This window comes from Doryrhamphus excisus, chromosome 9, assembly GCF_030265055.1.
Source record: "Doryrhamphus excisus isolate RoL2022-K1 chromosome 9, RoL_Dexc_1.0, whole genome shotgun sequence".
Classification (NCBI taxonomy): domain Eukaryota; kingdom Metazoa; phylum Chordata; class Actinopteri; order Syngnathiformes; family Syngnathidae; genus Doryrhamphus; species Doryrhamphus excisus.
The window spans coordinates 8,269,547-8,293,957 of NC_080474.1; the positions used below are offsets into that span (position 1 = coordinate 8,269,547).

At 39.6% G+C, this 24,411-nt stretch overlaps 1 protein-coding gene across 4 annotated transcripts; it reads left to right on the forward strand.

The window, feature by feature from the left end:
- Positions 1–485: 485 nt before the first annotated feature.
- On the forward strand, positions 486–23,530 carry agpat3 (1-acylglycerol-3-phosphate O-acyltransferase 3). 4 transcript variants are annotated; one of them, XM_058082552.1, is made up of 11 exons: positions 486–1,079; positions 3,409–3,566; positions 12,162–12,219; positions 12,309–12,539; positions 14,108–14,277; positions 14,385–14,546; positions 16,709–16,862; positions 16,957–17,059; positions 18,570–18,645; positions 19,323–19,521; positions 20,937–23,530. In XM_058082552.1, the coding sequence occupies exons 4-11, from the start codon at positions 12,362–12,364 to the stop codon at positions 21,026–21,028; spliced, it is 1,134 nt and encodes a 377-aa protein (XP_057938535.1). In that variant the 5' UTR covers positions 486–1,079; positions 3,409–3,566; positions 12,162–12,219; positions 12,309–12,361; the 3' UTR covers positions 21,029–23,530. The 4 variants fall into 4 exon arrangements, with proteins under 4 accessions (XP_057938535.1, XP_057938533.1, XP_057938534.1 ...); XM_058082550.1 differs by lacking the exon at positions 3,409–3,566; XM_058082551.1 differs by lacking the exons at positions 486–1,079; positions 3,409–3,566 and adding an exon at positions 4,838–5,249.
- Positions 23,531–24,411: the final 881 nt, after the last annotated feature.

Below are 24,411 nucleotides of genomic sequence, written 5' to 3' on the forward strand. Positions count from 1 at the left end.
ATACATACGTTAGTATCGATTTGATACGGTCCTTGTATGATGACATCGATATTTGGCTCGATCCGCCCACCCCGAGTTCATACTCGTGATGGGAACCACGATTCCTTTAACTGACTCTCATTCTTATGAGTCACTCGCTGAAGTAACTCGACTAACTCTAAACGGTGGGGGGCGCTCTGCGAACACTCAGTGAGTCAGTGAATTCCCGAATCTTCGGCAGAAAAGGAAAGAGAGATTTTATTTGAGACAAGAAACTGATATGTTGCTTTTCGACGGGGCTGATACATTTATACAAATACAATTACAGTCGCAAATTGCACAATTAATGACTTGTTTACTTTGGCTAGCAGTAGCAGTGGTGAGTACGTGAACGCCTTGCAAGAGACGCGCAACCCTGAGTCCCGATTCAGTAAAATGAGTTTTGAACGACTTGTTCATGACACGCACATTTCTAGTTCATAGTCTGCCTGTATTCCGCTACTTCAGAGGGTAACTAATGAAGCTATGGCTGGAAAATGTACATAATTTTCGTTGTACACGCGTGTAAAAGTTTAACGGAAAATCACTGTAGCTTCATTTGGTTACGAAATGTGCCAACGCATAAAAGTAAAACTATTGATTGTGCTACGTGGGACTAGTTTTATTTGGCACATTACTGAGATAAGCATTTAAAATGAACTAATATGACAATTGTGTTATTGAATTAAAGAACCACTACGTGGAAATAATCGCCAACGTCTATTACTTAATAGGTAACTGTGCAATACTGGCAATAATATGACAGGTGTTCAATATATTATCGTCTATTTTATATTTCCAAGTTGTAGGGGGGCGGACAGACCGGATGTCATCTTCGAGGAAATGTGGCGCTCGAGCCGACAAACAATAGTGCTCTGAAGATCGCATGACCTCAAGTCATCTTTGGAACGTCTCTAGAAGGGGACGTATAGGGAAAAGGGGGCTCAGTAAAGGGGTCTTTATATTTTTTTATTTTTTAACAACCCCACCAGGCCTGAAACCGGTGACAAAGTATTACCGAATCTAGGGACCGGCTCCACTCCCAAGTGCTCCATTTGCAGGTAAGCCCACTGAGAATGAGCCGTACTAACGGCTAACGGTAGCTAGCTAACTAGCATAGCATAACGCTAACCTAAAGCCGTATTGGTGCGCTGGCCACGGGACGGCACAACCAAACCGTACCCCCCCCCCTCGCCAAATATTATCTTCATAAAATATCAACTCTGAATATGCTAACTTCCTTGAATACTTTTCCCTTCCTGTAGTCTCCTTGTGAAATGGTAAATCGTCAGGTGCAGGCTTGTGTCCGCTACTCTCAACTAATTGCTGTTTGACAAGATTCACCGAAGGTCGCCTGATATTCTCAGTTCATCAAATATTGCATTAATATTAATATATGGTATTATGATGTATATAATGTAACCGTATGCTTGCTACTGTGAGTTGGCAGGACTGGTAACAGACATCCCAGGCACATGGGTCACAGATAACTGTCACCATATGACTGCTATGCTAGCAGCTAGTGGCTCAATATGGAACGTTTACGAACATCAGCACCAGGGCTTAGTCAAAATTCAGTAGCCAGAAGCCAGTTGCGTGAACAAACAGCTTGTAGGTGTGTGCTCATGTCAATAAATGTGTGTGCTCATGTCAATAAACGTGTGTGCTCGCTTATAGAGTAATGTCAATCAGATGCAACTTCTGACATTCACCATAAGTTGTATCTGTTCATGGGATGACAGTGAACAAATAATAATTCTATAGCATTTAAAGTAGCCAATGTAAAGCTTGTATAACATAAACTTACCTTCTTCTCCAAGTAATTCAACACACAGCCATGAATGGCCAAATTTGGCAGAAAATGTCAACATTTTGCATGTAATTTGATGACCTCTCATGACTTCTTCATGATAACCAAGTCAACCACCACTTTACACAAAATAAATCATGACGACTTGAAATAAGACTGAATGTAATGCACAAAGTTAGGGAAATTGCAGAAATAATTTGTAAGAGACTTACAAAAGAGAAGGAATGTATTTCCCCATCAGACTGCTCAATCGTGGCGGAATCTCATCACACACACACCCTGCCCCCCCTGAGCTAAATGTGCCGAAGAGTTGCCGATGCCGAAAAAAATCCTCTCTTGAATGGACGCTAGCTGTGTTAGTTTAGTTTATGTGTGTGACCCATGTTAATACAAACACATTTTCAATGTCCTCTGATATCATGTAGGTTCTAAGTGAAATAAGGATGAGATGCATGTTCAACCTTCAACAGACATTCTCAACACAAATTTCGGGACAAAATAAGAGTACCGTTCACCACTTCTGGTCTAACTGTGTAAAGAAAATAAGGTTGTCATAACAAAATGTCTCATTTACTCGAATAATTCAAGTACCTTGATTATAAACAAAATAGTTGAGGATTTTTTTCTGTCCTGGGGAATCTCTTATGTCTCTAACACACTTACACCATCGACGAAGAAGGAAGCTGAGGTTTGAAAGCACGGGAGAATGTGCCAAGGCAACAAAAGGTATGGAAAACAAAATGTAAAAAAGACAGAGAATGTAGCTAAACAGCAAGTTGGACATGCTGAGGTGTATTCATTGTAATGTGGCACTTACATACCACAACAGCACATCTTATGTGGCATCGTCTCCCATATGCAGTGGAAGATCGATCCGCAACAAGGTAAACTTAACATAATGCAAACCAATGAGATTAAGGTTAATGTACCTTAGTGACATTACGTGAGCCATGTGGAGGGCTAACTTTGTCTCAATTCTGACTACTGCACAATGTGTGGCAGTTTATAACCATGGTAACGTGACTTCGTTCATGGTTTATTTCAGCCAGTGGGGGACAGAGAGTGACATTGCAGTGCCTGCTCACGCAACAGTAATTATTGCAGGTTAATGTGGCTCAAAGTCTGCCTCAAAATTAAGGCACCAAAAGACTCCATAGATGTGCACCCGCAAAAAAACCCTGCTCATGAGGACTGTTGTAGTTCAGCCCCCTAAACCACCATCGCACGCCTACTCTAACAAGCCAAAAGGACTTGTATTTTGCTCATAGACATGCCACTAGACGTTGATTATTAGTTGAAATGTCTTATTTTTACTTGTGTATTAATAATTGTTCTTTAACCAAGCAAAAAAAATGTATCTAATTATTTGATTAGTCAAAGGAATATTCCGTAGAATACCCGATTACTGTATTTTCCGCACTATTAGGCACTCTCACAAACCTTTACATTTTCTCAAAAATCAACGGTGCGCCTTATTGTGCACTGACCAATCCGAGAACATGACGTAATATCCACAGTGCGTACCCTTAACGTACGCTACGCCTCCGGGGCTGCAAAACATCATTGTGGCCATCTCTCAGCAGGTGAAATACCAAGTGAAGCAAATGAATTTGGCGCTTGCCATCATTCCAGGAGGATTAACAAAAGAACCACTGGACCGCTGTTGTCCAAGCTTTGGTGAAAACCAGCATAATTTCTCAACAGCCACCTGACAACAACCTGACTGACTCCGACAATGGTGAGAGGGAACCCGGCATTTTTGATGGCTATTTGCAAAATTGTCTCATTATGTATTGTATCAATAAATGTAAGAAGTTTTGCATAGAAAAGTTACAAATGTCACCAGACTATGCTGGTAAACTAAAAGTAAAAGGTCAAATAAAACAATTCCTAAAATAGGTTTTCTGAAAAAATAAAAGATCTTGTTGGACCTTACAAATGTAGGAAGAAACATTTGAGTGTTAGATGGGTCTAACACTCAAAGTTTCACACGTTTTGTCAGTCCCTCTCTAATTTACCTTGGATTTGCAGAGATTTGAATATTTAAATGTAAAGGTAATGTATTCAAGAAGTGGGAGTGCAAACAAAGGTTTGATTGTTTTTGGTGCATGTTGGCCCACTTTTGGATGGTAGGTTTGAACAGCAGTGGTTTTAGAAGGAGAACGTTGATGAATTTGACTTTTTAGTTCAAGTTGCATTCCTGTCCATCAGATACTGTTATGTATGGTTTCAAAGTCCTAAAGGACCGACACAGTCAAAATATGTGAAATGTGTTAATGGGTATGTTACAACATGGATAGATCTGCTGCAGGACTTTAAACCATTCATATACCCAACGTGCAGTCGTAGTAGTTAGTCTGCTTTGTGTCGGTGAAATGCTTGCCACATCTGTAGCCATGAATTGGTTGCCAGCTAACTCTTTTTCACATCGCCACAATCCAAATGTTGTTGCTGTGGTGGTAGCTGTATACCCATAAGATCTAAAGTTAATGTGCCTTATCTAGCCTACAAATATTTCATTGAGGGTCATGTGAAAGGTCCTTGTTGTTTTCATATTTTCCTTGGCCTGGCTTGGGGTTAGAAGTTGTGGTCAAGAATTCCGCAGATCACTGTTATTCTTCTTCTACTGGTAGCAACAGTCCACTTCATTGGTCAGTGATTTGTAGAGAGTTGCTGATCATCAGCATCAGCATTATTATGTTACATGGATAGAGTAAACATGATTTATGCAAACAAAAAGTTGATTTCCGCAAAAGTTTGTAGGCAGGCACAGTGCATCAGCCATGATAATTTGGTGACTATCTGGATACAGGAAATGTATTTGGTTTGAAGGTGCCTGCTTTTAAATGCACAATGACCAATAGCAAGATGGAATGGCAATCTCGACCATGCGATTGGTCCTCGCCACCCTGCTCGGAGAGAGGACTGCCCTCTCCTTTGGTAATGGTAATGAGATGCGACGTATCCAGGATGCCTGTACCTTGCTAATCGTCACTAATCTAATCCATTGGATTAGAGAATGAGAATACAGACAGACAGTTCTATGGGACATGTGGGCCGCCCTCCTTCCTTACATCTATTAGTTGAATCTCCTGACCGTCTATAGTGACCACTCGGTATTTGTGTGGCTTATGGGCATTTTTAACTTTTGCAATTGGAGGTTGTTTTGCTTGCCAGTGAACACTATCTAAGCAGGCAGTTCCACCAACAGAAGCTGTTGCTCTCCTTCCGCTGGATTATGATGGCTATGAAGCAGGGCGGCCTGTGACTACCTGGTGCTCACAGGTGGCGTTTTGTTTTTGTTTTGGCACTCAATCTGTGAATCAGCAGCAGCCAAAATGCTGAACCAGAGTGCTGTGATGATCTTCACTGGGATCTGTGGGGCGATGGTGCTTATGGCGATGGCCTACTATGTCTACTGGTAAGTTCCGTTAAAGTATGGGTCCAGGATAATACGATGGACTATACTCGAAATTGTTTGAAATTTGTTTTGGAAAAAAAAAAGCATCTCTTACATAAAATATAATAGATACTCATTGGTATATGTACATCTTCAAAGAAGCAGGGTTTATATGTTGGCAAACAGGCAAGTAATTCCCTGCCTACAACAGGAGTAGTGGATCGTTAGAGCTTTCCATAAAAATATGAGACTGGAACAAAACAAAAAAATGTGAAGTTCACATCAGCAAATGCCTTTAAATGAATAGTGACAAACAGCTGTCCAGCCCTAAGCAGCTTTAACCCGGTCACTGACTCTAATCTTTCCAAGTTTAGTTGGATCACAAATGGGCCTGTCTTCCTTCAGGCAGCAGTGTTCCCAACAGGACTGTAATCTACTTGTGGCAATGAGTTAAATTTTCTGAAGTGTGTTTGTGCAGTCATCGGGTATTTCATTGAACTTGTGAAACTCTCATCTTACCCAATACCCATACCCAATATATTTTATGGTCTTGTCTCTTGAGCTCAGTGTATTTCACACCCCTTGAAATGAAAAGCCAAAGATACAGCAAAACACTGTCCAATGAAAATATTTTCTCCCCAAAAACCACAAGCTGCTTTATTGCATTTATTGCAAAGTAAAGCTCTTGTGAGGGATACTAAATCTGGCTCTTTTCAGTAGGCATTATAGATTCCTGTCGTGTCCTGCATTTTAAGTCTCAGTTTGTGTCCTGTGCATGTCTATGTGTGTGTAGTGTGTACAAAGTGCAATGATGAAGTAAGGAGAAACGGTGTCAGGAGTGAACAAGAGCAAAGGTCTAGGTCTTTGTGGAAGTGTGGAAATCTGTATGAGCTGTTACTACCCCAACCCTGAACTCTCAATATTGTGTGCAAGCATAGTACAAAAGTGTGTATAAAGGCATTTATCTGTACTTATTTATCCGTTATCTGTACATTGTGCTTCCCATTTGGGTCAAATAAAACAAGCTTATAAAAATGATGACAGAAAGGATAACTTTTGGTCGTATATGCCAAATTGCAAATTATTTCCCCACCCATTGTGAAGAATTTAAGAAATCGGACCGTCTAATAGAAGAGTGGTGCTAAAGTATACAATTTACGTTTGTGTGTAGTGGCTGACTGTGCTCCACAACAGGGTTTTTATTATGGCCAGCAGAACGATATACAGTATTGTTCTATAGCAGAGGTAGGGAACCTATGGCTCGGGAGCCAGGTAGGGCTCTTTTGATGACTGTATCTGGCTCTCAAGCTAAGCTAAGCTGTTTGCTAACATTTTAAAGTAAACATCACAGAAATCACTGTTAAAAATATTAAAAATCAACAACTTTCTTATGCATTTTAATCCGTCCATCTATTTTCTACTGCAATACGGCCGACCATATCTATCTTTCCTGATGATATTTTCCAGGTCAAACACCAAAACTCGATTATTACTGGGTAATGCGGTAGTGTACCTCGGTCATTAAGATGTAAATGTAAACTCCTTTAGTCAAATAGTCACCTAGCTAAAGCTGCAGAACCAAGCCTTCTGGTGAAGATGGCCAAAAGAATGAAATATACTGAGTACGGTGCAAAACCATGCAGCAGCAGAAGTTGCATTAATGGCAACAAGTATTTGATATATTATTGGACACTGCGCTGCTCACGAAAGTATGCTGGCCACACCCCCTTGGCGTGGGGTAGTGTGCCTGGTCTACGTAATTAGAGCCCATTATATCTAAAACTGTTGGTCTTACATAAAAATGCACACATTTTATTGCATTCAATGTTTAAAAAAATGTATATGGCTCTCACAGATACACATTTTAAAATATCTGGTCTTCATGGCTCTCTTAGCCAAAAAGGTTCCCGACCCCTGTTCTATAGGATAGTGCTAGACCTGTCTGGTGGCAAAACAACCACTCTTCCTATGGAACGTTGAGGGAGAGATGTTAGGAGATTGTTGTAAGCAGACAACTTGCAACTGCTATTACAGTTGTTACCAGACAGGCGGACAACCTCGTTCATCGGGCCACAATGATGACAACAACCCAACAGTGACCTGCCCCAGGTGACACCCCCAACAGGGACATGAATAGATAAATTCTAGACATTAAAATTGAGAACCGAAGAAGCCTTTTGGACAAAACATCTACAACAAACAAGAAAAGTCCAGGTGCCGCGATTCAACCTTTATCATAACCTGGATGACAAAAATTTATACAGACATAGTATATATGACACTGCCCTACTTTCCAATTTTGAACACAAATTATCCTACTAATTAATGACCTTTTTACGTTTTCAGAAAAAAATATATAATAAAAAATAGTATATAGTAATATATATATATATATATATATATATATATATATATATATTATATTATATATATAGTTATATATACTATATATATATAGTTATATATATATATATATATATATATATTATATTATATATATAGTTATATATACTATATATATATATAGTTATATATATATATAGTTATATATATATATACTATATATATATATATATAGTTATATATATATATATATATATATATATATATATATATATATATATATATATATATATATATATATACTAATTAATGACCTTTTTACGTTTTCAGAAAAAAATATATAATAAAAAATAGTATATAGTAATATATATATATATATATATATATATATATATATATATATATATATATATATATATTATATTATATTATATATTATATATATAGTTATATATACTATATATATAGTTATATATATATATATATATTATATTATATATATAGTTATATATACTATATATATATATATATATATATAGTTATATATATATATACTATATATATATATATATATATAGTTATATATATATATATATATATATATATATATATATATATATATATATATATATATATATATATATATATATATATATATATATATATATATATATATATATATATATATATATATATATATAATATAATATTATAGGCACCAGAAATAAAAGTGAGTGATGATAAGGTGAATACAGCACTCCCATTTTGGACAAAGGTCATCAAGCAATTGGCCACTGTGGATGTTTGGACTTGATGACATCAGTGGACTTATGGCGCAGATGGTCACGTGACAGTATTGCATCATTCCGCTGCATTCTAACACCAAAAACTTGGAAACATTGTATGTGTGCTGGCCCAAGAGACTGAGCTGAGTGAGGTACTGTAGATAGTGCATGCTTTCCATTCAAACATATTTGCTTCATTGTTTTGTTGCTTTACTTCAAGTAGTTGAAACAATTCAAGTTCAACAATGTCAGCCAGTCAGTCTGCTGTTGCTCTTAATTTCTGGTTGGTTATGGGTTTTCTCATCAGGATTGGTTAGTTTAGAGAGATTGTTTATTACATTTGTTATTATTTATTGATCTATTAATAATTTTCTGTTGTAATCGATGAAATGTTACAATAGAAAGTGAAGAAGTTTGAAAATGGTCCATACTTCCAAAGCTCAGTTGAATCTACCTCCGTAAAGGTCTGAAAGGCATCCACTGTCCCCTTTTGCTGTGGCAGACTGACAGCTAGAAATCAAGCTAAAGCTAGCCAGACCAAGGAGCCAGGCAGTGGTACAATGTTAACGCTGATGAACAGTGAAAGCAGCGAATCGTGGCATTGGACGACCAGCCTTTTTCGATCACTGTGCGCTTTTGGTAAAAGGCTCAAATCAGGTCTGCAATGTAACCTCTTGTGCAAGTTTTGTTTGTTTTTAAAATGTGAAAAATAAAACACTATAGGAACTGATAACATTGACTACATTAATTTCGACAGCAATTTTGTAAACTTTCCATTTATATTTCATGTGCAGTTAAAACAAGTTTGCATTCATTGTTTTTTTTAAATCAATGTTCAATTGGAACATTGAAAGTGTATGCCGTCAATTGTTTTAATTGAAATCATCAGGCCAGGCTTTCTAAAGACCGGTGATTGACCAAAAAATAATCATCAGTTGTCACACAAGAATCACAAGCACGATGACATCTGCCCAAGTCAAAATTTGCCTGGAATTTGCAGTCATTTTAATATTTAAATTGTTTGCCGGTATGAGCTGTTGTAATGTGCTCAACAAGTGGCAGAAATTGCAAATATTTTTGTTTTAGTTGCATGCGAATCCACTTGGGGAATGTAGGTCTGAACAAAAAGGATGTTAAATGATGCTCAAGACTCTGTGAGGTCAGTTCAGTTTGTTTGATACCCAATGAATAATTGTTTTTGTTTAAAATTTTAAAAATGCAGTCTTCCACCTGCGATTTTAGCATATATACAATTTTTATCATGACATCATCTACACTGTGCATGTTTAGGCTTGTTGCCCAATATGTATTGTCCATGTGTTTTTAGGACCATCTTTTCTAGAAAGGCAACACTAAAAGCCACATTCTCAAGTTACATCAGAGTACCTTTGTACTTACCAGGCTTGCCTATCCTAGAAGCAAACAAACATAATTTCACTGGGGGAAACTGGAGCTAGAGATCGAGTCTGGGCCGCATCAAGTATTGGGAGTAGGGCTGGGAGTCTTGGTGTACTTCACCATACAATATGATATGTGATTGCCATACGATAACAATATCTTGATACAGTGATAGGGAGGCACCCAAAAAAAGACAAATGTAACAGTTTGTATGTTGCTGCATTCAGTTGGAATAGGCTCCAGCTTAACCGTGATGCTAATGAGAACAAATAGTATACCAGAATACAAGCAACAATGCTGCAAAAAGAATGAGATTGTTTTAGTCCAACATACTGTAAGTGTAAACAGGATTTTAGTTTCTGTCATGCTGCAAAGTCAAAGTGTCTCGTCGTCGTCTGTTTCTTTCATTCCCACTGTAGTTTCTGCCCAATTTTCTGTTGTTCTGGTGAGGAGCTCCTTCTAGATGACATTTAAATGGTGACTCGGCACATTGACAAAGGAACAGCTTGAGAAGTTGATAGCAGCTATATGTACAGGCGAGAGCCTGTCGATAGTAGGGTTTAATATTGTGATGGTTTGAGATAAAGATGTTTGTCACACCCCTAATTGGGAGTAATGCCAGCTCCCTGCATGCAATGTGGGACGTGGTTTGTAACAAGTGGCTGAAGTTGTTTTGGGGGTTAAGATAGTTGTGTATTATTCCCAATAGTAGTAGTTGCCTCATGGATGACGCTTTAGCACAAAATTACAGTATTTAATGAGTAACGAACCTACCTAACCCTAACCACTACTCATTAGTTCTTAATTTCTTCATTAGTTCTTTAGTAACTACTCTGTTTATGTGCCTTAGTCATTAGTTGCACACTATTTCTTCATTAGTTCTTTAGTAACTACTCTAAATGTATGTGCCTTAGTCATGAGACCGCACAACAATTGTAGGTAGTGTTCTATCTGGTGACACCCGTGGGTTTGAGACCCCTGCTCTAGTTTATATGATGTGCAAGGTGATTTAAGTGATTATTACTCCAGTCCATCTCTTTGGTGATCTTGTGCAGTCCATAAGATACCGCCATATTTGTCAAAGCACATACTTGATGTTGTGGTACTTTGGTTCTTTGATCGGAGCTGCATGCGTCAGTTTACAACAGTCCAACTCTGCAGTCAGCCACAAACGACAAGACATTCTATAACAGCAGGTGTGGCCTGATGCACTCAGAAGTCCACGTTTGATGTAATCACAAAGGTCTGAGGAGGCCCCAGGATATATGAGATGTCCCCTACAAAGAAAACGCCCATCTGTCACCTGGCTTTGTTATGACAACACTCGCCAAGGGATCAGCAATATTTTGCGACTGACTTGTCTATGCTGTGCTTCATTTACCTTACAAGTCAGAATTTGGAAATGAGATTGACATCAACCCATCTGGGAAACAGGTGAATGCTTTCAGGGACACATTCAATGCTTGTCATCAGTTTAACTGCCGTATGTTCATTCTTTTACTCATAGTTTTTATTCATTTAAACGTTTTATGGAAAAGTAACTTTTTTGCCAACCATCAAATGTGAAATTAGACAACCAGTGCATTTTTCAAGTTGGCTATCTATTTCAGAAGCTGTTTCTTTCAAGAAGCGGTTGGGATTTTGGCCCTATTGTGACAGCATGTTTCTACCCTCCCATGACTTGGGAACTGAATGGGAGATTTGCCATTGTATCACGTTGAAGCCAAAAGCCAAGGAGAGTTGCAGCGTTGATGTTATTGATGTTGTTGGATGCACACACTGTCAAACATAACATCATCTCCAAATCCACACAGCACATTGTGGAAGGATTTTTATTTGGGGTTGTTACCAGTTCTTGGGGCTGCAGGCCATGGTGGGAGTCCTGACTGCTGGGCTAATCCCCTTCTTTGTCTTCGCACTGCAGTATGCATGGGAGAGCACAGCCACCTCCTTCAAAGTCCATTGAACAGGCCCATTTAGAGGTTCTTGAACCTCGGGATATTTTGACCGAAGCATGCCACAGTGACATTATTAAGACACCTCAAACCTTGGTATTTGGCACTGAGCACCGTGCCTCGGGCTGTTTTCTATCACTAGACTGTTTTGTCATTTCAGTATATTTTGAAGGTGTTATCAACGTCATACGTTTTCCTCCATAGAGAAGATTGGCTGCCAAATAAAACTCTGATGGATATCTATTATAAGATGTTTCTAGGTCCTTGAGTCAGTGGAATGTAGAATTGTAAGTCTTGGCCGTAATTAATTGTCAAGATTTACTTAACGAGTACAATCTAGCGGCGGAATAGCCTGTTCAGAATGTTAAAGACTACTTGAATCTATGAACCATGACAAATATCCTGTTTGCTTTTGTATGCCTTGCTAGACACAAGTGTCTCTCTCATTTCAGGACTGTAGTATTGTCGGAAGGACCGTGCAAACGAGGCTTATAAAAGGATCCCACCGTGGTAAGGAACAGGAGGAATAATCCTTAGTAGTAATCTTAACTGTGACACACTCACCCATTACTCCTGGTTTATTTTTTTCCACCCCTCAGGTTGGTCATAGTGCATAGAGAGGAGCCTCTTCAGCTCTCTGGGCTCCTCAACCATGGCTCTCCTGGCCTACCTCAAGAGCCTGTTCATCCTTCAATTGTTGATGGGCTTTGTGTTTGTGGTGAGCGGCCTCATCATAAACTTCATCCAGCTGTGCACGTGCATTATCTGGCCAATCAACAAGCAGCTCTATCGCAGAATCAACTGCCGGCTCTCGTACTCCCTCTGGAGCCGTAAGTAGAATACATACTGATATTGTGTGAGTGATTGAAATTTGAAGTCATATTTATAGTGTGCCAAAACTTGGTATCGTAATGGCAACAGTGCCCGCGTAAATGCAAATGCAAAACAACATTGCATTTCTGAACATACAAGTTTTCTTTAGAAGTTGCAAATTAATTTACATTTGTACAGCAAAATAGAATTATTGAAGAACACACTAAAATGACTAAGGACATTATTATTAGCCCTCTTTAAGAAATGGCCATTTATCTCTTCACCAAGAGAGACGTATGTTTTGGAGATAGGAGGATTTTGAAATGAGGACCTGGACCCAGTTTTACTGCTGACTGCTTGAGGTTTTCTTTCAAAATCTCCACATATCTTTCTTTGTTCATGAGTCCTTCCACCTTGACAAGATTTCCAGATGCACTGAAGTATCCCCACAAGATAATACTCCCACCAGCATGTTTCACTGTGGGGATGGTGTTCTTTGGTGGTTGGTGTTCTCCCATTTTTCTCCAAACATAAGCAGCGTCTCTATGGCTAAAGAGTTCTTGCTTGGTCTCATCAGACCATAGGAAATGCTTGGATAGCATTGTACATTGTTCTCCTGCTATGTGTGCATCAATAATTATTTTTCTCAAGTCTAAACTGATTTTCGGCATGGTGCTCTCTCAACTAACAGCTCAAATACCCATACTGAGGCTTTTAAACCATGTTTCAACTTAATTGTTGAGTGAAATCGCCCGATTCTCTTGGTCAGCTTTAAGAACATCACCTGTGAAGTTAAAGCACATCATTTGCACAAAAGTAGTTTGTGCAAATGACTTAATAAATGGTCGTTTCTTAAAGGGGGCTAATCTGGTCATTTTAGATTTTCTTCAATAATTCTGTTTTGGTGTACAAATAAAAATAATTTGCGACTTCTAAATAAAACTTGTATGTTCAGAAATGCTATTTTGAAAATTCCTTGCTCTGTTAAAAAAGTACTTGGGGAATATCTTGAAGAAACTTCAAATTTCATAGGGGGGCTAACAATTTTGTCTTCAAAAGTATGTGCCTTGTTTCGGTGCTAAATTAATGCAGACTTGTTATTGTTATGTGCAAACAACTCCATTGCTTTGCACGTCAACAAGCAACACTTCCCCATGAGCCATCAATGAAGGTCACAGCAAGTTGCATTCACTAATGGAATTCTGAACATCAACATTACAACACAAGGAGGTTGTAACACTTCTAACTTCCTTGAAACAAATTTGACATGTTTTGCATAAATTAAACATTTTCAAGCATAAAAATGGCTTAATTAACTGAAGTACAAATATAAGGCATTCAGAAGATTCGTTAAAGGACAGAACAGCAGGCCTCTATTGATCTCACAGCAGGCACAATAATCCCTGACACACTCCTGTTGCAGCCATAACCCACGCCAAGCTTATCTCCGAACCCACATCATCATTTCCTGTCCACCCCTTATCTCCCCTAGCACCAGAACAATCCTGAGCATCACTGTCCAACGTTAAAAGTTAATACATGTGGCACCTGCACACCTTACCATCTTGTCATGTTTTCTGGACAGAATTAGTGATGCTGCTGGAGTGGTGGTCCGGCACAGACTGCACGCTTTACACTGACCAGGCTACGGTGGACAAATTTGGCAAAGAACATGTCATCATCATCCTCAACCACAACTACGAGATTGACTTCCTCTGTGGCTGGACCATGTGTGAAAGATACGGTGTCCTTGGGGTCAGTTGACTTTTTCCAAATTCAAGTTCAAACCCACGTCTGACTTTTAAGTCTGCACTCGCCTACACTTTTAACGGTATTCTTGTGCCTTTGTATCCCCTTTTTAGAGTTCAAAAGTGCTAGCCAAACATGAGCTACTGAAGGTTCCTTTGATTGGCTGGACCTGGTACTTCTTAGAAATAGTCTTTTGTAAGAGAAAGTGGGAGGAGGACCGCAAAACTGTCTTCAGAGGACTGGAAAGGCTGAAAGACTATCCTGAATATATGTGGGTGAGTACATGGATGCAGAACTGGAGTGTAGTGCTGGGGTGTGTTTTTTGTTTTTTGTTTTTGGCCCATGGTATATTGTAAAAATATAGTTAAGTTGCAGAAAAAGTTATAACGTTACAAGAATAAAGTCAGAATTATGAGAAAAAAAATTACAAGAAGGTGGTAATAGTTGGAAATAGAAAAAAACAACTGTAGTTTCACGATAATAAAGTCAAAACATTTTTTTTTAGAATAAACTCATAATATGAGGAAAAATAGTATCATTTTGTACAATAAAGTTGGAATATTAAAAAATACATATTTTTTTGAAAGTCATATAATTGCAAACAAAATAATGTAATCAAAATTTGACGGTGCACCCTATGATCCGGTTCCAAAACCTGTAAAAATGTTGTTGTGCTACTTTGGTAAGCGGTCAAACTATTTCCAGCTGACACAGGGACATAATACATACAGTGGTATGAAAAAGTTGTGCACCCCTGATCATTTTCCTTTATAAATGACTGGTTGTTGGGATCAGCAATTTCAGATAAATATATCACATAGAAGACAAACACAGTGAAAGATGAGAAATGATCAGGGGTGCCCAAACTTTTTCATGCCACTGTACACTGACAGCGATAAACCAATTGGAGAACATGACATAATACATACAGCACAATATGTACAGTATGCACGCTTAACGTCTGCCACGCCTCTGGAGCTGAAAAATAACATTGCGCCTTTCTCTCCGCTGCTGTGAAAAACCAAGTAAAGCAATGAATTTGGAGCTTGCCATAATTCCAGGAGGAACCAATGGGCCGCTGTTGTCCGAGCTTTGGCGAAAGCATCATTCTTGAACAGCGACTTAACAACGAGGCTGACGCCGACAATGATGAGAGGGAACCCGGGATGCTTGATGGCGAAATTGCCTAGCTGTTCAAGTCAGATACAGAAGATGAATAAAAAAAAATACAGCAAGTGTATTCTTTGGCGGAATGTTGGCTATTACTCAGAACACAGAAAACAATAGTGAGAAACTGACTTTCTTACGCTTTGCGTTGGTTGTTTTTGGCTTTTCACCTCCATGGTGTTGCAAAGATCTTCATGATGTTTTTTGCAGCTGTGCTTCGGATGCACAATGGGGTTGGTCATGTTATAGCCGCCGGGGATTGGTGTGTGGTGTGTTTTGGGACTTGGAATGGACTGCTTGTAGTCGAGTGCTAATGTCAGAGATTTGACACACTGTCTCACGGGACGTCAAGCATGATAGCGAATTTGGATTCTGAGGTTTGTGCAGCTGTTAAGACATTGTTCCACATTTGGTTGACAACATGATGATACCACCTTAAGGGTATTTGACTTAAAGGGTGGCAATGGTGGTCAAGGTCCATCATTTAGTATGCTTTTCACATATTGCACACATTTTGAAGCTTGCTTGAGATCAATCCTTCAAGCTTGGTAGAATAAAATGTAGAAAGGAGTAAAAAGGGTGTCATAAACTTTGTACACAGTGTGACTGCTTGGCTCCCCTCCAGAGCATGGCTGTGAGCACAGCTGAGCACACATTGTTTGAATGCAGCAAACGAAAATACTGACAAAATGATTTAAGTTTGTAGGTTTCAGAGTAAACGTGTTTGGCCTGTTTTTCACTTTAATTTATCTTGGCACCAATACAAATAAACAGATGTTTGTGTAGCTTTGTCTGCCAATATTGATATCGGCGCAGCAAGTGTACCTGAAGCAAAATAAGAAGCAACCAGTACTTACAGTATTAGTCCAGTTTCCTACTTTACTTTTTTGCTCTTATACAGATGTTTGTGCCAGATAGAAATGTACTGCTGTCCAAATTTTATCACTGTTGTTGATTGTAGGAGAACATTTAGTAATAATTCGGACTATCGACTTTTGTTTTGTTTTTTTCATGACTATTTTGTTGAGATTTAAATAAATATGGCGCTATAACTTGCATTGCATATTGCAGTATTTGTTTTATTTTTCACTGTTTATTTGTGAAGTGCATCCAGGCATCACAGTAGCAAAAGCATAATTTGTGCATTCATTTTACAACAGTACTTTGAAGAACTGCCACTACTAATATCAGTATCTGTTGATATCGGTTCATCGGATGAAGCCAATATGGACCATCTCTCGTAAAATGCTTGTATTTCTGCTTCTGCCAGTTTCTGCTGTATTGTGAAGGTACCCGCTTCACAGAGAAGAAGCACCAAATAAGTATGCAAGTTGCAGAGAGCAAAGGCCTGCCCAAGTTGAAATATCACCTCCTACCACGTACCAAGGGGTTCACCACCACCCTGCAGTGTCTGAAGGGCACAGGTAGAGTGGTTAAAAAAACAAAAATATGTTATGTTTCACAACGCCTACATGAAACTGCCCCCTTTTTTTCTCCCCGTTTGTGTTTCTTCTGCAGTGACTGCTGTTTATGATGTGACTCTCAACTTCAAAGATAACCAAACACCGACTCTCCTGGGCATCGTCAATGGCAAGAAGTACAAAGCTGACATGAGCGTAAGGTGAGAAAGTACCACTGGTAACCTGCCAATTTGTCTGAATACAACCCAATACACTGACTGGGCGTTTCTTTGTCATGTACTTTACGCATGTTAAATATAACGGGGGGTTGTGCTCTAGAGTTGTGTTAGAGCCTGTGACTCGAATTTAGTTGGGATAGGCTCCAGGTAGGTAAGCAATATAAAAAGGGATACATTTTCCAATTTAAAATAACACAAAAATGTATTGTTTCCAATTAAGATGTATAATTGTTTTACTTGAATTCCTGAAAAAATGAAGGGAGAAAAAAATTCCAAACCTACTCAGCCCTGTGTGGAAAAAGTGAAAACATAATTTAATTAAGATTAATTGACATTTCTCAGTGTGGAAAAGGTTAGAAAGCCATTTCTAAAGCTTTGGGACTCCAGCAAACCACAGTGAGAGCTATTATCCACAAATGGCGAAAACCTGGAACAGTGGTGAACCTTCCTAGGAGTGGCCGGCCAACCAAAATGACCCCAAGAGGTCACAAAAGACCCCACAACAACATCCAAAGAACTGCAAGCCTCACTTGTCGAGTTAAGGTCAGTGTTCATGACTCCACCATAAGAAAGACACCGGGCAAAAATGGCCTGCATGGAAGAGTTCCGAGACCAAAACCACTGCTGAACAAAAAGAACATTAAGGCTTGATTCTACTGTCTACCAAACATACCTGACGGAGACTGTCCAGCCATCTGTTTGTGACCTCAAACTGAAACCAACTTGGACAATGATCCAAAACACACCAGCAAGTTCACTTCTGAATGTCTGAAGAAAAACCAAATGAAGACTTCTGAGTGGCTGAGTCAAAGTCCAGACCTGAATCCTATTGAGAAGCTGTTGCATGACCTTAAAAAGGCTTCATGCTGGAAAAGCCTCCCATGTGGCTGAATGACAAAAATTGTGCAAAGATTTCCTCCACATTGGCGAAGGAGACTCTGCAGGTTATTGCAAATGCTTGATTGCAATTGTTGGTGCTAATGGTGGCCAAAACAGTTATTAGGTTTAGGTTCATTTAAGAGTGTCAAACATGCAAAATATTTTTTTGTCATTTTAATAGTTATTATTTCTAGTGGAAGATGTCAGATCCATATTTGCGTTCCTGAACATGAAAAAATAGTTTCAGTGATTGAATGCTTGATTAATGTGTAGCTTCTCAGAGAAGACAGGTTGTTTCCCAGTTTTCTACAATGTTGCCATGATGCAATGACAGAAAGACGAGTCACGTGTCAGTATTTGGAGGAGTATTGTAATTATGTCCCTCTTGTTTTAAGTCTTTCACGTCAGGTAAGGGAGCCCCCTGGTGGTCAGACAGTGCCACAGCTCATCTTGTGATGATCGGTTTTTAGTGCGGGCCCCTGTTCTGTTTTCAATGACAATTTCCACCTTTATGAATAAGCACTGGAAATTTGATTTTGAAGTTACCGACTGTCCTGCTATGGTATCTGCCTCTACTATATTGACTTATTTTTTGTTGATGCTTCACATACAGACGCTTCCCCGTGGAGGATATCCCAGATGATGAGACTGCGTGTGCCAACTGGCTGCATAAGCTCTACCAGGAGAAGGTAAGAGTTTGAGTAACATCATGTTGGACATACGTGACTTCTCCAATTCATTAAATTAATCACCAGCTCATCAATATTGTCACTACTGTGGCTGAAGGCAACCTCCTTACAGTCAAGAGGAGCTGCAGTTTCATGTATTACATGTGGTCAGCATCCAGCAGCATTATCAACCTCCGCTTGCACTCTCAGATGTTGGATGTTGTTGACAATGCACTCATCAGTTGTATTAATGCTGGCTGTATCTTAGCGCTATTACATTGGTACTGTTACTGCTGTGTTGTGCAGTATACTTGGTGACACCTAATGATCAAAGAGGGCTAGAATTGCCTTTCCACTTTCTCACGCACTCCAGGTTGTTATTTGAACAGGACCTATTGTGCTTTTTTTCCACTTTTCTGACCTATAAATGTAGCTAGAATGTTGTCGTGTTAAACAATGCCAAAGTTTAACACAATGAGGTTTGCGCATTTGGAAGTGAGCCCAGAAAGTAGTTTGGGATGGCTCAAAACATTCCGTTTCAAAAGGCGTGGTAAAACTGCACATCTGTGATGTCACAGATGGGCAGGCTTCCTTATAGGTTCCCTTTAAGTAAAAACATGGCGTCTTCAAAATATACATAAAAATATCCAATTAGAGCATTTTTATGATTTATTGGCGTGTTTTCCTGTCCCATTCAGGATGCTTTACAGGAAGCATACAGCAAGGAAGGCAAGTTCCCCGGGCCCACAATAATCCCTCCTCGCCGCCCTTGGACGCTGTTCAACTTCCTGTTTTGGGCCACCCTGCTGCTATCCCCACTCATCAACTTTGCTTGTGGAGTGGTGGTCAGCGGGTCACCCCTCCTCATTATTGGCTTCATCATCTTCCTCATCATAGGTAGGTCCACACAACAATAGAGATATACCCATGTTGTGCAGCACGTGGAAAACACATTATGCTTCTTTTACTTTGATGCCACGGGAGCATTTCACAAATAAACAAGCCAAAGACTGCACATCAAATGTTGAGGCTTCAATAAATCACCTGTTTTGTGGGTGAATACAGCCAGTTATGAAGTTACAAAGTTACAAATATATATAGTTTGGCAAATGTTACATATTTTGCCTAAATTAAGTATTTGAATGACCTAAAATGCAAATAAGAGGCATTCAAAGATGCTGGGATGATACAGTATGTGGTATTTTAACTGGTCACTAGGTGTTAGTAATGTTACATTGACACAAGATATTGGCCACTGCAGGGAGTACTGTCCAGAAACTGGAACTGTCGGAACTGTCCGATGCAATGCTAACATTTGTGAGTCTAAATGATGTCTCATTTTCTCTTGTGTCTACTAAATTGGGTAATAAGGTAATAAAATAGTCTAAAGGTAAATATAGGGGTGCTATTTTGTGTCTTGAGGGCTCTGTTTAAAACCGTATTTAGATAAATGTGTTTTCGATGCTCTAACCAAAATAATACAGTATATTTATCAATAAGGAATCCTACAAGTCACTTGTTTTTTCACTTATTTACTCTTGTGTCCACTATATTGGGTAATACAGGTGTATTGGTGACTATAGGGGTGTTATTTCATGTCTAGAGGGCTCTAATGTAAAAACCTGTATTTAGAAGGTCGTAAACAGGTTTTCTTTGCTCTAACTACAAAAGTATTGTATTTTTACAGAAGGATCCTAGTTAATCCTAGTCCACTTATCACAGTCGGTCTGGAAGTAATTAACTGTGACAAGGGATTACCGTACTGTTAAAGCTCAGTTTTCAGCATTAATTCATTCCTAAAGGTCAGACGAAAACAAACGTGTGAAAATTGAGGCAGTTTTTCCCATAGGTAAATGTAAATACAATTTGTTCCAAACACCCAAAAATATTTACAAACATGCATTTTATAGATAATTATTTGAATTTTGCATATAGAATTATAAATATTAGCACTCTGGCACTCGACTCGCAACTTTCTTTAGCCCCATGGCAGGCTATTTAGCAGTCGCACTGAGTAAAAAGTGTCACACATTGAGTCACCAACATGTAGGGTCAGTTGTCCTCTTGATTTTGCGGAACAGAGCTGGTTTATTTAGGAAGACCAAGACAGTGTTTGAAAACTAAGGTTTGACTGTATTCAAGGAAGACTCCTTTTCCCCTCGCATAAATAGCACTTTGCAGAGATACAGATACCGATATAATCACATCATTTTATGCCAATATTGATATTTGTAGACCACATAAATACAGCTTCCACAGAACCAGTTGACATTTGAACTTCTGTCCTCACCCCCCCTTTGTTCTCTGTCCAGCCTCCATTGCCATCCGGCGCCTCATCGGCGTCACTGAGGTGAAGAAAACGGGCTCCAGTTACGGTGACCGGGAGACCAAGAAACAAAACTAAAGCGCATTACCACCCCCCACCCTCCCCGCCATGTACGGATGTTTCTGTTCACCCTGTGGCGTCTTGCCCCCCAACTCCCTTTCTTCTACTACCGTTGAATCCAGGGTAGGTCGGGGAGGAGACCCCAGCTGTGAAACCACAATAGAGACCAGACTTAGAAAAACTAGTGGCACTAGATTAAAGAGCATGGGAGGGAGGTCTGCCGTTCCAGCTCACGGTTGTGTAGCACAGAACATAATGGGGGGGGGGGGCTGCACGGCATCTCAAGCCAACCGGTGACCCACTTTCCACAGCCAAGTCCCATTAAATCCTGGTAACACTGATCTTAAAGCGCTCACCTCCTAACCTATCCGTGGTCACATGCTCACCATAGCCCACGTCCTATTTGGCACTACCTCCCTCCACTTCCTGTCAGTCATCAATTAGTGCTCCTTCTCTGCATCAATAAAACATTCACTTTCATCTGGAGAGCCATGGCTGGAACACCAATGTAAGACTATTTCGGAAAACATTCATGTCTCAAATTAAATACGGCACTTTGTCATTCACTCTGTGAATAAGCCATGACCCCTTAACATCCTGTCAGGGGGGCCCGCGTCTACAATAAGGGCTGTGCATGTACCTGCAACACACCCGCTTCACGTCACCCCAAACATCATTTCCATGAAGTTTTTACATTCAAATTTAATTTGCCTGTCGGAGAGCAGCCATGACAGGTGAGGTCTAGAATGGAAGGGGTTCGGGGGGGTTAAGTGGTGGTGTGCTGCCAGATTCCTGACAAAAGGTCACGGCTGTCTCCATGTAGCCTCACACAGCTGTGAACATAATATTTGGCTGCCCGTCTACATATAGACTGCTGTAGTATGTTAACCTTTGCCTTAAATCAAGCGCTTGCTCAGGCAAGGGGCCGCTCCCTCTCCTATCCCTCTCCTGGCGTTCCTTATCCATACAATACCACCCATAACAACAACAACCTAACATAGCTGGGGGGTCTTTGGTAACGGAAAGCTGCTACAAAGCAATACACGGTCAGGTCCATACATCTCCTATCCTTTTCAGTTCAATGTTGGCTGCTGTATGTTTAGTGGTTACATATCCCGCTCTCTTGACTTTTCTTTGTGGACGTCCTCTTATTAGAGAATTATCTCCACCCAGACAGATTCCATGCAAGCCTTAACTAGACAGTGCTGCTTTATTATTATTACTACTACTACTACTATTACTATTGAAAGGCTGACTGAAAATACTGAGGAGAGTCCACGTCTTTTAAGGCTCTGTCCCTACTACCGTTTAACGATTCCGTCTAAATTTAAGTCATATGTCGGCAAAAAATACAAAGTAAATTCGGCCACAGACTGGAGACAAAAGTGTCGAGTAATGTCTACCACTGGGGAAAAAACATTCTATATATATGAGTAACGAACGGCGTTTAAAGTCAGGCTTAACCGAGAAAAAGGTTTGTAATTTTTACACGGCAGTCGCCTTTTCATGACGTCACACACGCGTCTCACTCTCCAGCCACTGTTAGCGCTAGCATCGCTCGTTTTGAAGTGTACACTAGGACCACTATCACATTTCTGACTGGTAAAGCCGATGAAAGACGAATACAGTCTAAAAATATCATTAAACGGCGCGTGGGGGGGCAGAGTCTTTAGTGTGATTCCAGTCCATTGACATTTTCCCATGAAGTTGCACACACTGGGATCCTTGTGAAACCTTTAGTTGTCCAACCTGTCACCGTTTTTTGTTGTTGCTTTCAAGAGATCTGTTCCGATCTACAACACACTGCACCAGTTGGAAATTCTTCAATTTAGCTCAAATAGAAGCGGAACACTGGATTTTATTCAGTAAATAAATGTGAATTTGGTTTATCAATTGAATAACAGAGTTAACACTACCGTAAGGCGTTTTAAATAACTCAGATTTAGTTTTTGAGGATGTTTTTTTAATGGTTTTTTTTTCGTCAATTACATCACTTACCATCTATTAAAGACTTGAATCACAAAGCAACTCTTTGGATTTATTTGTGTGATGAAAGAATGTACAACAGTCGACCACCAGGGGGCAGCCATGAGCCACCATCTTTTACACTGCATCCATCCATTCATTCTATGTTGTACTGGACCATACCCTCATCTTACCGCCCCCTCTGTACGTCATTTGGACTTGGACCTAGCTCTTATTTCATGGTACGTGTGGCACACTAAGCCGTTTACCATGTGGCAACTGTAAGGACTGAACATATTGGCTACCCTAGTTCTAGAAATCCTGAAGACTCACCAATAGTGGAACAATTCTGTAGCTAAAGCCATCATTAGAAACATGTCCCTGTTGATGCGGTAAAAATAAACACATTTTTCCAACTTTGTAACCAACTTCTTACGTCAGTCATGCAAGGTGTGCAGTAATGGACTACTGTATTATAATGTATTATACTGTACTATTATACTAGTATATGTCACTGAATGGCATTAATTATGACTTTTACAGGTAACAGCTCTGACATGAACTGATTATCAAGAATCCCTTTGTGAGGAGGCTAGTGATTCTTTTTTGCACTCTACTGATTCAGTTGGGGCGGCACAGTGGTCGAGTGGTTAGCGCGCAGACCTCACAGCTAGGAGACCAGGGTTCAATTCCACCCTCGGCCATCTCTGTGTGGAGTTTGCATGTTCTCCCCGTGCATGCGTGGGTTTTCTCCGGGTACTCCGGTTTCCTCCCACATTCCAAAAACATGCTAGGTTAATTGGCCACTCCAAATTGTCCATAGGTATGAATGTGAGTGTGAATGGTTGTTTGTCTATATGTGCCCTGTGATTGGCTGGTGACCAGTCCAGGATGTACACCGCCTCTCGCCCGAAGACAGCTGGGATAGGGTCCAGCAACCCTGCAACCCTTGTGAGGAAAAAGCGGTAGAAAATGAATGAATGAATGAATGATCCAGTTGGTTTAATGGTTACATTTCACAGTACAATACAGCAATACAACATTTTGATTTGTTTTTAAATAACGTGTGTACCAACATACAGTACAGCGGTACTTCAGATGTCTTCGTTTATTGTGGTTAATTGGTTGCAGACTCAACTGTGATAAGTGAATTCCTGCTAAGTATGTTTGCATATTAAAATCTTGAATATTTTAATATCACAACTTTCTTTGGCCCCATGGCAGGTTATGCAGCAGCCACATTCAATAAAAAAAAATGTGTTTTGGCATTGGATTCTGCGGAATGATACAGTACAGGGAATATGATAACCAACAGTGTACACGAAAAAGCTTTCCAAAAACGAGCTTTATTGTAGATGAGTCACCCGAAATCATGAGTGTCTTTTTCCACTGAGAGCCTGATACTTTTAAAAAAAGTGCCTGACTGATGATATTCC

What these genes read in the sequence shown, in the direction of transcription:
- agpat3 (XM_058082552.1), top strand. Translation starts at nt 12,362, where the DNA reads ATGGCTCTCCTGGCCTACCTCAAGAGCCTGTTCATCCTTCAATTGTTG. An exon ending in GCAGTGTCTGAAGGGCACAG is followed by an intron (nt 16,863 to 16,956) that starts GTAGAGTGGTTA and finishes TTTCTTCTGCAG; the next exon opens with TGACTGCTGTTTATGATGTG. An exon ending in AAAGCTGACATGAGCGTAAG is followed by an intron (nt 17,060 to 18,569) that starts GTGAGAAAGTAC and finishes CTTCACATACAG; the next exon opens with ACGCTTCCCCGTGGAGGATA.